The 13644-nt window shown below is 36.2% G+C and overlaps 1 protein-coding gene across 2 annotated transcripts in view; it reads left to right on the forward strand.

Annotated features, from left to right (window-relative positions):
• Positions 1–13644, forward strand: part of LOC108234814 (A disintegrin and metalloproteinase with thrombospondin motifs 7) — a 127674-nt gene that overhangs the window by 23791 nt on the left and 90239 nt on the right. For both annotated transcript variants that reach the window (XM_017414303.3, XM_017414302.3), the window contains exons 4-6: positions 2393–2592; positions 9333–9416; positions 10999–11123. In XM_017414303.3, coding sequence (XP_017269792.1) covers positions 2393–2592; positions 9333–9416; positions 10999–11123 — 409 coding nt within the window. The remainder of the gene's footprint in view (positions 1–2392; positions 2593–9332; positions 9417–10998; positions 11124–13644) is intronic.

Genomic DNA, 13644 nt, shown 5'->3' on the forward strand with positions numbered 1-13644 from the left:
TCTGAGTTTTCTTCAACAGTGGCTTTCTCTTCCCCTCAGACTAGTGAAGAACTCAGACAACAGTAGTTATATCTACAGTCTCTCCCATCTCACCTGCTGAAGCTTTAACTCCTTCAGAGAGCTCACAGGTGTCATGGTGGTCTCTCTCTCTTTTCTCCTTCTTCACAGTCACTCAGTTTGTGAGGACGGCCTGCTCCTGGTAGATTTACACGTCCCATATTCTATTTCTTGATGATAGATTTAACAGACCTCTTGAGGATGTTTAGAGCCTTGGAAATCCTTTTGTATACATCCTCTGATGCGTACTTTTCAATAAGGTTTTCTCTGAGTTGCTTGGAGTGTTCTGTTGTCTTCATGGTGTAATGGCAGCCAAGAATACTGATTAAGCAGTGAATAGACCTCCCAGACACGGGCGATATTATACTGCAATCACTTGAGACACATTCACTGCCTTTAGTGATTCCCATTTCACTAATTGTGAGACAACTAGCACCAAGTGACCTGAATTAGGACAGTCACCTTAAAGGGGAGAATATTTAATTATATTTAATTTAATTGGCATTACTTTGTAGAGATCAGTTTTGACTCTGTCATTGAATGATTGAAGAGGGGTTTTTTTGTTTGTTTGTTTTTCGTTTTTTGTCTGAAAGGCCAATTTATATTGACATGACAGATTTTATAATAGCAATAAAAGGGTAAAACATCCAAGGGGGTAAAATCCTTTTCTAGGCCCTATAACAGGGTTGGATATCCAACGTGTGAATTAGTAAGCGTAAGTAGGGCCCATTATGCAGAGACGTAGACTAGCACCCTGATTACTCCTCAGATACGGAGCTCTAAATGAAAAAAGATGATTACATTTTCTTGTCTCTCTCGTGAGCTCGGCTCAGGCTAATAACTGGGACTGGTCAGAGGAAAGGAAAGCGTAGCGGCTCATGAATCAGCTGCTTAAAATTCTGAACTGCCTGAGCTGACCCTGAAAGACAGATGAGGATCCTGGCGAGATAAATAAAAAAAAAAGATGTTTGTTTTGTTGTGAACGCAGTAATTACGTAGCCTTTGTCTTGTAAACAGTAGATAAAAAATAGTGTCAGTGCAGTGGTGCATGTAAGGATAATTGTTGATTTAACACTTTAAAGAACCAGTCACGTTTTTTTTCCCTTCTGGCTACCTGGAGAGATTCTGACATTTATTTTAAAAAATGCACATTTATAAAAAAGACAACTCAGAGATGAATAGGACCAGCACGTCCCCTTTGTCTCGACACCCACAGGTGCAGTTTGAAACCGTGTATGAGCAGAGTTGTATTTATTGATTCTTACTGATCCTTGAAGCAATCCATTTGGCTGTCCCTCTCTGTTTTATTGAATTCACTTCCAGTTCAGTGTGCTGCCCATGTTCTGGGTCTGCCTACAGGTTATTCGTAACAAACCCTCTTTAACGTAACTAATCAATTCCAAGGTTATTTGTATTCAAAATGTAAAGTAACTAACTTAACGCAAGAGCTGCTTGCATTTAAAACTGTGGTTAATTGCATTACTTGTTCAAAACTTTTTCTGTATTTGTTGAGTAAGTTGTATACATTTTTCTTCTACGTAACTAAGACATCAGCTTGATGTTAAACTTCTTTTAAAGGCTGGGGGAGAGGATTTATTGAGAAATGAAAAGTGTTTTGATTTTTAGGCCACATTGCAGATTATTATGCAGCACGCTTACCAACCTAATATATGAAATTAAAGGCCTAGCAGTCCTTGAAGGAATGCATATGAACTGCTGCCTTTCAGGCCAAAGTTTTAAACTATTATCATCTTATGCCAAGAAATGAGTTGTAGCCATTTTGGTTAAACCCCGAATATCATGTTTTGCACAATTTCATTCTCAGAGTGTGTGTTGTGAATGACTCAAAGTTTAGCTCAAATATCTGTAAAATTGACTGAGTTTTAACCAGTTTTGATTGTCTAATGTCAATTAGTTCAAGCAGCCATTTTGAATTGGATTAACTCCAAACATTATTAAGTTGTAGAGGTACATCAAATGATTACTTTCTGAAATTTGATTAAAAAACATCCAGTGGTTCAGGAGATATTTTGCTAGACAGTAAGGGTTACCTCAAATAAGTTACTGGTAAAGTTTTAAACAAAGAATTTGTGCAGTTTGTTGTCAAATGTGATGGGGGGGATGAAGTTGGTACTTGAAAAAGGAATTCCAGCTCATTATTTGATTTTTAGCATTAAGAACGTATTGCATCATTTGTTTCTGACCCAGTTTAGACTTTTATCACCCAACAATGCAGTGTGTAATGAATGTGAAGACATGAAAACATATTTAATGTGGTTTGTTAGCGCACAGTTCACCTCAATAAGTGCATTTCTTATAATTCCCCTATCTTCAGATTCCCAACACAGTTTTGAGGAAAGCGAACGGCGGCGAGAGCGATGGGAGCACCGGCGTCAGAGGAGGAGGAGGAGAATTCGACAACGCTCAGTGAGCAAAGAGAAGTGGGTGGAAACGTTGGTGGTGGCTGACCCTAAGATGGTCAACTATCATGGGAGCAAAGCTGTGGAGAACTACATTCTTGCTGTCATGAACATTGTGAGTGTTTGACCTTAAACTCGACCAATAATGTCATAAAATGTCATTTTAATCTTCTACAGCATGAGAAACATCCATCAGTGCACCACCAGAAAACTTCATATAAAAGTGTTTTATGGTAATAAACAATAAAAACACACACACACACACACACAAAAAGTCCTCAAAGTTGCTCAGTTAGGTTGGGATTTGAACAAGATCTCTTGGTGGTCAAATTTGTAGCCATTTTAAGGTAATTATTTTTATGTTAAATAACATCCTGATGAATGTTGTGACCCAGTGTTTCTCAGCGGAATATGGCTCGCAGCTTTTTGCTTCTTCCTCTGGCTCGTCATTATCCCACAGTGCAACCTGCTGTGACTTCTTCCTCTGATAAATGCATCTGGTTATTCATGTCTCAGGCTTGTGATGTATATTTTCCGCCACAATGACGACTTTAGCCAGCAGCATGTCAGGCTGTCCACTTTGAAGTTATACTTACATTTTTTTACACAAATAATAGACCATAGTAATAATAAAACAAAGAAGTTATTCTCAAATGCATATCAAAGTGAAACTAGCATTCCTTAGACTGTACATCGCATGCCTTTTTGTACGCCAAAGTTTTAAATAAGGATCTTGCATGATCCCTAAGCCCTCAGAGTGTGTGATGGGGATGACTCTCAGCTACTGGCATACCAATTTTTTAGCTCAATATCTGTAAAATTGACAAAGTTGTAGCTAATTTCCTGTTTGCTAAGGTTAGCTGGCTGCAGCGGCCATCTCATGTAGGGTTGATTCTAAAGGTTAATATATTGTAGATGTATATTTAATGATTACTTTGAGTTATATATATTCAAATTCATCTGGTAGTCTGACAAAAACAGACTCAGGTGACACAGGCAGTATTTTATGGCAGTGGGTTTTGTTTATTCTGCTGTCATCATCATCATGAGAATTTGTTGCTACAATTATGAGCCTAAAAATGTGAGAGGTACAGCAGCGTCGTACGGTACGGTAGCATACTGTCATTATTAGCCTATAAACTACAGGGTGTAGGGTTTTATATATCCTGCAATATAAAAACAGTAAAAAAAACCAAATACTTGAATAAACATGTTTACTTCTTTTTAAACCGACTTCTGGATTGGTGCGGTAGAGCTAAAACTGAGTTCAGCTGAAGAAAATGGATAGTTCGGAAGATGTCATCTGCAAGAAAAAATATTTTTATTGAAACTTGATGTCAAGGTAGATTTCCAAAATGAATGAGTGCAGGGTCTAGATGTTGGTGTTGATGTGAAGAAGGATCAGAAGACAGATATTTGGCTGATTCAGCCAAAGCAACCAGGATGAGGTGAAGAGGGGAAGGAGGGGGAGGGCTGCTAAAAAGCAGACTAAATAATAGTAAGACATTTTGTTGGACATCCAGCTAGCAGTTTACAAGTACAGAGAAGAAGGTTGTTGTGCAGTTATGACAGTAAAATCAAGAATGTGAGGGGTTTCACTGCGTGGGAAAACAGGAGCGGCGAGCAGCAATAATACCAATTAATGACAGGAATTCAGGCAGACAAGGAAAAACTGTTCTTTAATGAACTCACATGGGTGCTTTATATATTTACTTGTACTGTAGCACAAAGAACAGCTAAGTAATATGGTGAATTTAAACTAAGCCAAGAATGTTTAGTAGCTCTATATGATTGTTGTCAAACTGCTTGACCAAAAAAAAACTTGAGACAAATTATTACAGCATAATGATTCAAAAAATGCAAAGACACACAGAGTCATTTCTCCTTTTTTTCTTTTTTAATTTGATCTGAGGAGGCAGACTTCTTATAATTCTTTAACATGATCTTGGATTATATATACAGTATATATTTTTTTGTAATTATAATTTTTCTGAAGATCTTTCAGTTTTGTTTTGAACTGTGTCCATATTTTCATTCAATTTTAGTCCAGGACTTGACCATTTTCAGAAGGATGTTTTTTTTGTTTGTTTTTTATAAGCCACTTAAGTCTGACTTATGAATCATTCTGGCATAAAAAGGCTCCTAAACTCAAAGGATGAGCTGGTGTTGTGCTGACACATAACAGAAAACCTGGCAAAAAAAAAACAAAAAACAATTTAAATTGCATTTTTAAGGCACTTTGCATGTGGCAGCTGCTCACAGCCACAGTTTATTTCCATTTCTTTAGTTGAATCTATGAATGTTTTTCAAAGATAATGCAGTTCGACAGACAAAAATTATTATTTTAGCTCCAACAAGATGGTTCCCAAAAAAGCAACTCGTTGAAAACTTAGCATACAATAGATGATTGCCTGAACGATGATGCATCTCTCAGGTCTTGTTGGATTTTTTTTTTGGTTTCTTAAAAACAAAACTTTTAAATACTATTCATCTGGTACAGATAGTCTTTTAGACTTGGCACATTGTTTGTCCTCCAATTTTCCAGTTTCTTCATCTTATAAACTCTCACAGACGATATGCAGTCATGGTCAGGTACAAGGACTGGATAGGATATGTGTGAAAAGCAGCCAAAGGTCAAAGAAAACTTTGAAAGACCTTCAGCAAGCCTGGAGAACAAATGATCAAGACCACTTTAAGAGATTACAAGAAAGCTTGAAAGTAAAGTATAAAGACTTGGGCTTTGATTTAAAACTTTTGCACATTTGCATAAATTAGCATCTAGTTTGAGTGTGAACAGGTTATGTAGTTATGTCTAGGGCAGTGGTGTCCATCCCTGGTCCTTGAGGGCCACTATCCTGCATGTTTTACTTGTTTCTCTGCTCCAACACACCTGATTTGAATCAGTGGGTGATTAACAGGCTTCTGCAGAACATGAAGAGGTTATTTAACCACTGAATCAGGTGTGTTGGAGCAGAGAAACAAGTGAAACATGTACGATAATATCCCTCGAGGACCAGGGTTGGACACCCCCCATCATCTAAGGCCTTCTCAGACACTCAGCTGATGACTGCTGAGGTTGACTTCAGCCGTGAAAAACTCTGAACATCACGAGGGTTTTGTCTCCTACTGTATGTCATTTTAAATCCAAGAAAACCAAAATGTCATATGTTACCAGCTTGTTACAGAAAGACAGAAGAAGAAGGTGAGTGGGGGAGGGGTTGAAGCGCACAGCTGTTTTAGACATCTAAAGTCAAAATGGTCCCGTCACAGGAAGAAATGTAGAGACGAGTCCACCAACAGGCTCTGCTCTTGGTTTGGGTGGTTCTGGCTGCCAGCTGATAAATTCTTATAGAAAAGATACTGAACAACTTTGGCGTAGAACAATACATTATTGATCAATGCTCACTGAGAAAGATTTTAAAAAAAGAAAACATTAAGCAAAGTTAGAGGCTAAATTATTCAGCTTTTAGTGCGTAGTGCTCCTTCATAAAAATGATTCAGGAAACTAAAGTTGGAGTTATATTTGTAATCCTCATAATCAATCTGACCTGTGCAAATCCTCCACACTCAAGTGCTGTAGTTAAGTTTTACTTCTGTATGGTTGATATGATTTATCTGTCAAGGCTGCCAGTCAGAGGATCACTTCAGAACAAATGGAAACCTACAGCGGGGCAGCTTTGTACAGCCACTTCATTCATCCCCTTAATATTAATCATCCACACAGTTAAATCCTAAATCTTGAGCTGTTGAAGGATCGTTTATTTCAGCCTCTTAGTCTGCTGATAGATATGTGAAAAGAAACAACTTAATCTGGAATTTGTATGTACAGGAAGTAGCTAAGAGACAAAAGATGTAAAGTTCTTGCACAATGTAACTTTTTGTGATTATTATTGTATTATCATTGCGATTACAATACCAGCACATGCCTTTTATTTGAAAGATTTTGACTTCTTTAGTAGGTTTTAGTTATAACCCATTAAAAATAGCTGGAAAACCATTAGGTTTTTAGAGATTTAAATAAAACCCAGATTTCTTTACATTTTATATTGCGCTTTTATTGCTCAGGTGATAAATATTATCACTGGATCGTTGCAGGGAGAACTGAAACATGAAGTCAAGAATACTTCCAGATGTTTTGATGTGCTGTCCTTTGAGAGTCAGGAGAGGAAACCTGCTGCCAGGGAAGGAGATGTTTTAACTGACTGAGCAGACAATAATACACAGAGGAAGCAGCCATTATTCCATACTTCCTCTCATGGAGCTCGTCTTAGGCCCTTCAAGCTTTGAACTTTAAAGCTCCAAAGTCTTGTGTTTCGTGAAAACAATATGGCAGAGCTTCACTGGAAACCGGAACATGTCCAAACAATAAAGTCATCATCTTCCTCAGATACCAGTTGCTCCATTGTCTCATCACTCATGCTGCCAGCAGCTTGACAATAGCTCCATATTTTTTTATGTTGTGTTTTTTGTGTAAACACAGTTTTTCCCTCAGGCTTCCTTCACTTTGTGACATGATAGTTAAAAGTCACTGTGGCCGCTGAGAATTATTTGCATTTTGTTTTAATATAAGAGCAATTTATAAGGCCATAGAGGCACAATTTAGCCTTCATGACTTGGTGCAAAAACACAGTCAGCAAAACAGAAACATTCAGTGACTTTAGTAGCACGATTACAGGAAGAAAAAAAAAATCAATGGGCCCAAAATAGCACAACATAAACAATAGAAACAAAGGAGATAAAAGATAGACTAAATGAATAATATCTATTCTTTCTGATAAGAGTTGTTGGAGTTGCTTGTTCAGAGTTGCAGTAAAATCTAGTTTTAGCCAAGCTGTGAAATCTGCTTAGTGCTTTTGTTGCTCTGAACATGTACATGCTGGAGTTTCATGAAAATAAAACTGAAGTTGTGAGATCTGTGGGACAGACAAGCCTCTGTTTTTCAGAAATCTTTGCCTTTATTTGATAGTGGAACAAAACAATATCCTGCAAAGATGATTCTACCATCATGTGCCATAAACATAAAGGCTGCAAGGAAAAAGAAAACCCTAAATTATTCATTTTTTCATTCGTTGTACATGTGTTTTTTCCCCCTGGATTCAAGGCAACTTTATTATTGCCTGGCACCAAAGTGTGAAAGGACGGCATTATTGTATTTGCTTGTGTGTGTGTGTGTGTGTGTGTGTGTGTTTGTCTAGTGCCAGCAAAATGGCTCATAAACTACTTGACAAGCTTAAATTAAGCTCTCAAAAATTCATTGAATGTACACCTACAAAAATTAACTTTTGGATTCAACCCAGTTCAAGATGGCTGCCATAGCTGATTGAACTTAGTTTAAAACTCTGGCATGACAGGCGGCTCTTTAATTCACAAAGCATTCAGAGTTGCAATTGGCTGTGTCTAAAAAGTCCGAAAAATAAGACCATGAAGGAAAAAATAAAGCAAGACAAGAGGTAAATACATCATTTTACTCCTACACATTTGATCTGTTGTTGAGGTAGATATTCAGTCAGCTGTCTGACCTCCTGGAAGTGGAGCTTCAGACTTTGTCTCACAGAAAAGTAGCATTTTTTTTTTTTCCAACTTTTGTGGAAACTGGTATCCACGCAAGACAAAACTCTGCTAAGGTCAAGTTTTCTGCGGCGACATGTTAAATATGTCAACCAAAGAAATTTAAAAGAAATTTCAAGAATTGGATATCTGATTGGCAGACGGTGCGTCGCTCTGTTGACACTGACGCTCACATTCTTCTGTCCCCTCGCGCTCAGAGTGTTTCCAGTGCTTCTCACTTCTGGTTTTTAATTTTATTTAAATTAGATAATCTCCTTCCCTCATCTGGTCACCTCCCTTTACCACTTTCTCTTGGTGAAACGGCTGCCGGAGCAGACACGTGCAGCCTTCAATCAAAACAATATGTCCCCGTCAAAGCTGCATATTAAGCTGTTTTTATTTTTTATTCTAACTGCTCTTTGCTTCTAATGGCTTCTGTATGAAAAGACAAAAACATCTCAGCACTTTCACATTTTAAAGGAAGAAATTTGTTTTGAAGTGACAGAATTTAAATTGTTAATATCACCTGAGAATAAACTCAGAGCGACTCAAAATGAACTCAATAAAGAGAAATTAGTAAAACCTAAGTTGAATTGTGTGCAGTGTGTTTTGATCTGCTTTTATATTATGTTATTACAGATCATGATCACAATAAATCAAAGCTTTGATCACTTTGGCTTTTAATATTTAGGGAGGAAAAGGAAAAATATATCTGTTGTTCACTGATTATGTTCCTGAGGCAGAAGTTCTTCTGATTCAGGGGATCTTATTAAATGTTTGATGCGTGAAAAGGATAAAGGAAGTAAATGAACTTGTCCAAACAGAGGACAATATGTCTTTGAATGAGTAAAAAGGTTTTATCTGTTTATTCTAAGTCCTAACCATGACGTAGAAAGGCAAAACTCAAATAACTGCTAAAGTTAAATGTAAAGAACTGAAACTTTTGTCTTTTTAATGTATATTTTGTTGTAGTTTATAACATTTCTTGCACAATACACATGTTTTAACTATAGCAACTGGCTGTCCCTGGTTTCTCTTTTGTTTATATTAGATATTCTGTATCTCTGTATCTGTAGGCCTTTAAATCATATAAGTTGTGTTATTGTGTTTATAGAGCCTGCTGCCAGTGGGATTTTTCTTGTTCTCTCTGTTTGCTCATGAATTTTTTCCCAGTTTCCTTCTTCACCCCCAAAACACGTTTGTCTTTGTGTCCTCCCCTATGATTTTCAGGATGAACTGGGATTGGCTGGATCGTACCTCCTGTATGTCCTGGTTTCAGTTTAATGTTTTATTTCCTTTTCCTTTCAGGTAGCCGGCCTGTTCAAAGATGCCAGTATCGGAAATGCAATCAACATCGTGATTGTTCGTCTCATCTTACTGGAGCAGGATGAGGTAAAACCCTATTTGTGCAAAACTTAGATTACAGAAAGGTTAAAATATGGATTGTATTTTATTCTTTAAAGGCAGGCCAATCACAGTGACAGGTAGTTAATTTGAATTCATTTCTCAGCCTAATTTAAAGATTTTATATTTAAATTATGCCATTTTAAAATGGCCTTTGTTGCCCTACGTGGGTGAAAAGTGAACATGGAGTAAACAAATCAGCGCCTTCATTCAGTTTTTTCCATCTTGACTGAAAAAGTCAATGTTTACGTTTCATAAATTGACCCTCAGAGAGTTTGATGCCATAACTACCAAAGACAGTGCTGAACATAGTATTTTCTTTATTTTATAGACAACCTGTTACATGTTGTCATTAAAATGTGAATAAAATTAAAAGATAAAATACTTTTTCGGTAAGATGCAAAATATGTAATCAGTCATCATTTATCAAATTCACTTAGCTGCGTCTTTGCCAAGAACTACACACAAACACAAGTTCAGTAACAGTTTTTCCTTCTTTGTCCTCATTCATTATGATGAAACAAGTGTCCAGTTTCCACAGCTTGGCATGAAAACCTTTGTATCAGAAAACAGCTGTGCTGACTCTGTCCAAAATTCCAATTTCACTGGCACCCGGAAAGTTTGTCTCATTTGTTTTGGAGCCAAGGAGGGATATGGGCCGAAGTGTTTCTTGCCAACTTGTTTATTCTCCTCGAGTTTCGTCATTGCCAACACCGATGCCAGGAAACATCAAGAGATTCTAAAAATGCATTAAGTTCTTGTAATCTGTTGTTTGCTTTGAATAGACCAACAATAAATAAAATAATGACTTATGAGATTCTGGATGTAGCTGATTTACAGGTAAACCAAAGTCCTGTTGAATAAATTTAATTGGCTGCAGCTGCAAACTCTTTTATCACACCATCTGTCTCTGTGCACCAAATCAAATAAGCATATTCTCCTTTTAAGTCATTTTCTCTGTTTATTTACAACATAATAAATCATAGGTATGGTTTTGAAATTAGATAAAAACCTGTTTGATGCTTTAAAAATGTAATCCTTTATTTGTAAAAGGTATAACCCAAAAGTCATGTTATTTAACATCTGTCTCTCACATTTGAGAATTCCTTACATCAATTAAATTTGATAGATAAACCTTTTTTAATTTGACTGGACTGACAAAGACAGCCACTTGTTAAGAACATGTATGGAACTTGTATAATATTTAATAATTGCATTCGTAATAACTCAAGCTCTGACTTTTCCTGTTCAAATTTCTACTCCTTCCATGGTTTTTATCAAAATGTTTCCTTTTAAAGCGTTCTTTGCTGCATAATAGGATTAGCTTGCTGTAAAGAATCAAACTCATCATGTGATATCAATCCTAAAGCAGTACGTTTGGAGCTGCTGAAAGACCGTTACAGATGGTTGCGGTTTAGCCAAACCTAAAACATTTGAGCTAATCTTTCATTCTAGTTGTGTTTTTCTTGTTGCTTCCCCAAGCCGTTAGCTGCTGTTGATGGATATATTTTCTAATAGTTTTTTTTTCTTTTATTTCCTTTTTGGTCTGTTTGTGATGAATGGCTAACAGGATGACTTAAAGATTACACACCACGCCGACAACAGCTTGAACAGCTTTTGCAAGTGGCAGAAGAAACTCAACATGAAAGGAGACGAACACCCTCTGCATCACGATGTAGCCGTTCTTCTCACCAGGTAAATTGACTCAATCCACCAAAGGTCTCTCTGTCCGTCTCTCTCTCTCTGGAACAAACAATTACATCCCACAGTGAAGGCAATTTGCAGTGTGTTTGTCATGCTATTTTAGAGCAGGTATATAATTAGATTGTTGCAGGGGAGAAGAGGTGCATTACTGCTATCACAAGCTTTCCTATATTTGTGTTTTTTGCTCTTTATCACATAATACATCTGCAGTAAATTAAGCATAATTGTTCACAAAACAGTAAACTGAAATGGGACGCTCCAGTTAAAGAAATGGATAAATTCTTCACAAAAAGTTAAGATGAGTAAGCAACTTTCACATAATTTTGTTTCATTGAACACCAATGAAAAAAAAATGTGGAGGTCTTTTTTTTAATTTTTTTTTATATCACACCCATATTCTTCACGTTGTGTTCACCAACATATTGGTTTTATTTGTACTGTTAGAAAAGATCACGGCCGTCCAAGTTAACAAAGGGAAAAAGAACAAAAATCTTCTTTTTGTTTTTCCAAGAACCCATGCTGGGGATCTTGAAACTCTGCGTGTCTTTCTCTGAAAACATTTGAGATAAATGAAAAATCTCAGTGAAATATCTTGACAGCTCAGTTGTGCCTTGCAAATCTTTTTTCTTTAACCTCTTTAGACCTGATGAAATGTTTTGCATCTGTCTTGCTTTCAGACATAAAGTGATGTTTGGATATATTCTACATTTCAAGTCTGATGCATCCGTGACTGAGAAACTGATGCAAACATAAAAGGAGGAGTTTATAAATTTGTAATTATAGCTCAAGGTTTGGGATTTATTTTCCCCCCTTTTTTTGTCCTGGACAGTTTAAACCATATATGTTGTAAACAGTTCCATAAGAATCATTCTTTAACTTTTATTGTATTTCATTAGCCTTGCAAAGCAAAATTACTTATATCTTATATGTCTTATATCTCATCCTTTTTAGAAAGCAAAGGTTTGGATAAACTATCTTTTGTACTTAAGTTGGTCTTTTACCAAAGTTTTAGGTCATATGTTCATAAAACAAGATGGCAGGTTTTCAGATAAATAAATAAGTTCATCTTCCATGTGTGTTTATATGGCAACTTACATCACCGTTTTCTATTAAATTTAATTTGTTGCTTACTTGTGAGTCAGGTGCAGCAAACACAATAAAATGGATCTGAAAGGAAATATCTTGCATTGGTCAATTAGTTCTGCAAAGAAGAGTTTAAACTCTGCAGCTCACTGCATCTCAGAGATAAACTCCCTGTCCTTTAAAACAGTACAAAAAACACTAAAAGTGCTGAAAAATTATTCTTTCTGCAGCAGTTTTCTTTGTTTCAGATCCCTGCTGTCCTTGGCTGTTATCACCCACTGATCTGTGAACACTATGAAATTTTATATAAACACAAAATCACATTATAGTGGAAGAAAACGCTTTCGCACATCTTCTCCACGGCCAGTCACTGCTGACCTCTGCCTGAACTGAATCCTAAGAAAGAATTAAAGATGAGATTTGCTTTGAGAAACATACACATTAAGATGCTGTAGGAGCACAGTTTTAGTATCTGCAGTGTAATTTGCTAACATGATGCAACAAAGTTTTCCATAGTTCTTATTACTGAGTTCACCGATGCAGAAAGTGCAGTAAGACTGCTTCAGACAGCTCGCAAACTAAACAAGGGAGAAAAAAATAAAGTGTGCTTTTTCCCAAAGAAGAAGTATATAAGAACGAAGAAAGAGAAAATAAATGTTGGGATGACTGATTTGTAGTAGATAATATTGGTTTATATACATATTTCTTTTCAAAAGTTGTTTTTGTAGGAAGAAAAGTCTCACATCCAGAAATGGGCAAATAAATAAATTAACTTGGTTTATTGTTTAGAATCAAGATTTGTCTTTTTTTTTTTTTGTTTTTTGTTTAGGCCAAAACTTGACCTGTTTCTGCCACTGTTATTTCTATGCTGGATATTATGGTGATGTTATTTTAACACATAGCTCAGTAATTCATCTAGCTTTTGGTAAAGTCTACTGTCACAGATTGAGGCTCATTATAAACCTTAATGTTCATTTTAACCACTTTGTGGTCTATTTTCAGATTCATGGAGGCTTTGTCTAAGTCAGACATTTGCATTTTACAGGTTTCTATTCACTCTTGAAATCAAATTTACTTTTAATATCTTTTATGTCTCATTTTGCAGAGCTATTCTTTCACCAAATACCAGCACCCTTCAAAAGTTGGGAACATGACTTTTTTTTTTTTACTGCAAAGATTATTTTATTTAACTGTGCAGAGAGGCATTACTGAGTCAGGAAGAAAACTTGTTTTGTGTTTTTGTTTTTTAACATGTTATCCTTCCATACTTGAATTTGAATGAGCCAGTCTACCAAAATAAAATTTAAAAAACAATTTTTAATTATTCACGATGTTTAAGTATCTGGCTGTATATATTTTGACTGATCACTGCTGTCACTGTTTGATTTCTGCTTTGATTACTTAAAAATTGCATAGCTTCGTGCTTTTT

This window comes from Kryptolebias marmoratus, linkage group LG15, assembly GCF_001649575.2.
Source record: "Kryptolebias marmoratus isolate JLee-2015 linkage group LG15, ASM164957v2, whole genome shotgun sequence".
Lineage (NCBI taxonomy): Eukaryota > Metazoa > Chordata > Actinopteri > Cyprinodontiformes > Rivulidae > Kryptolebias > Kryptolebias marmoratus.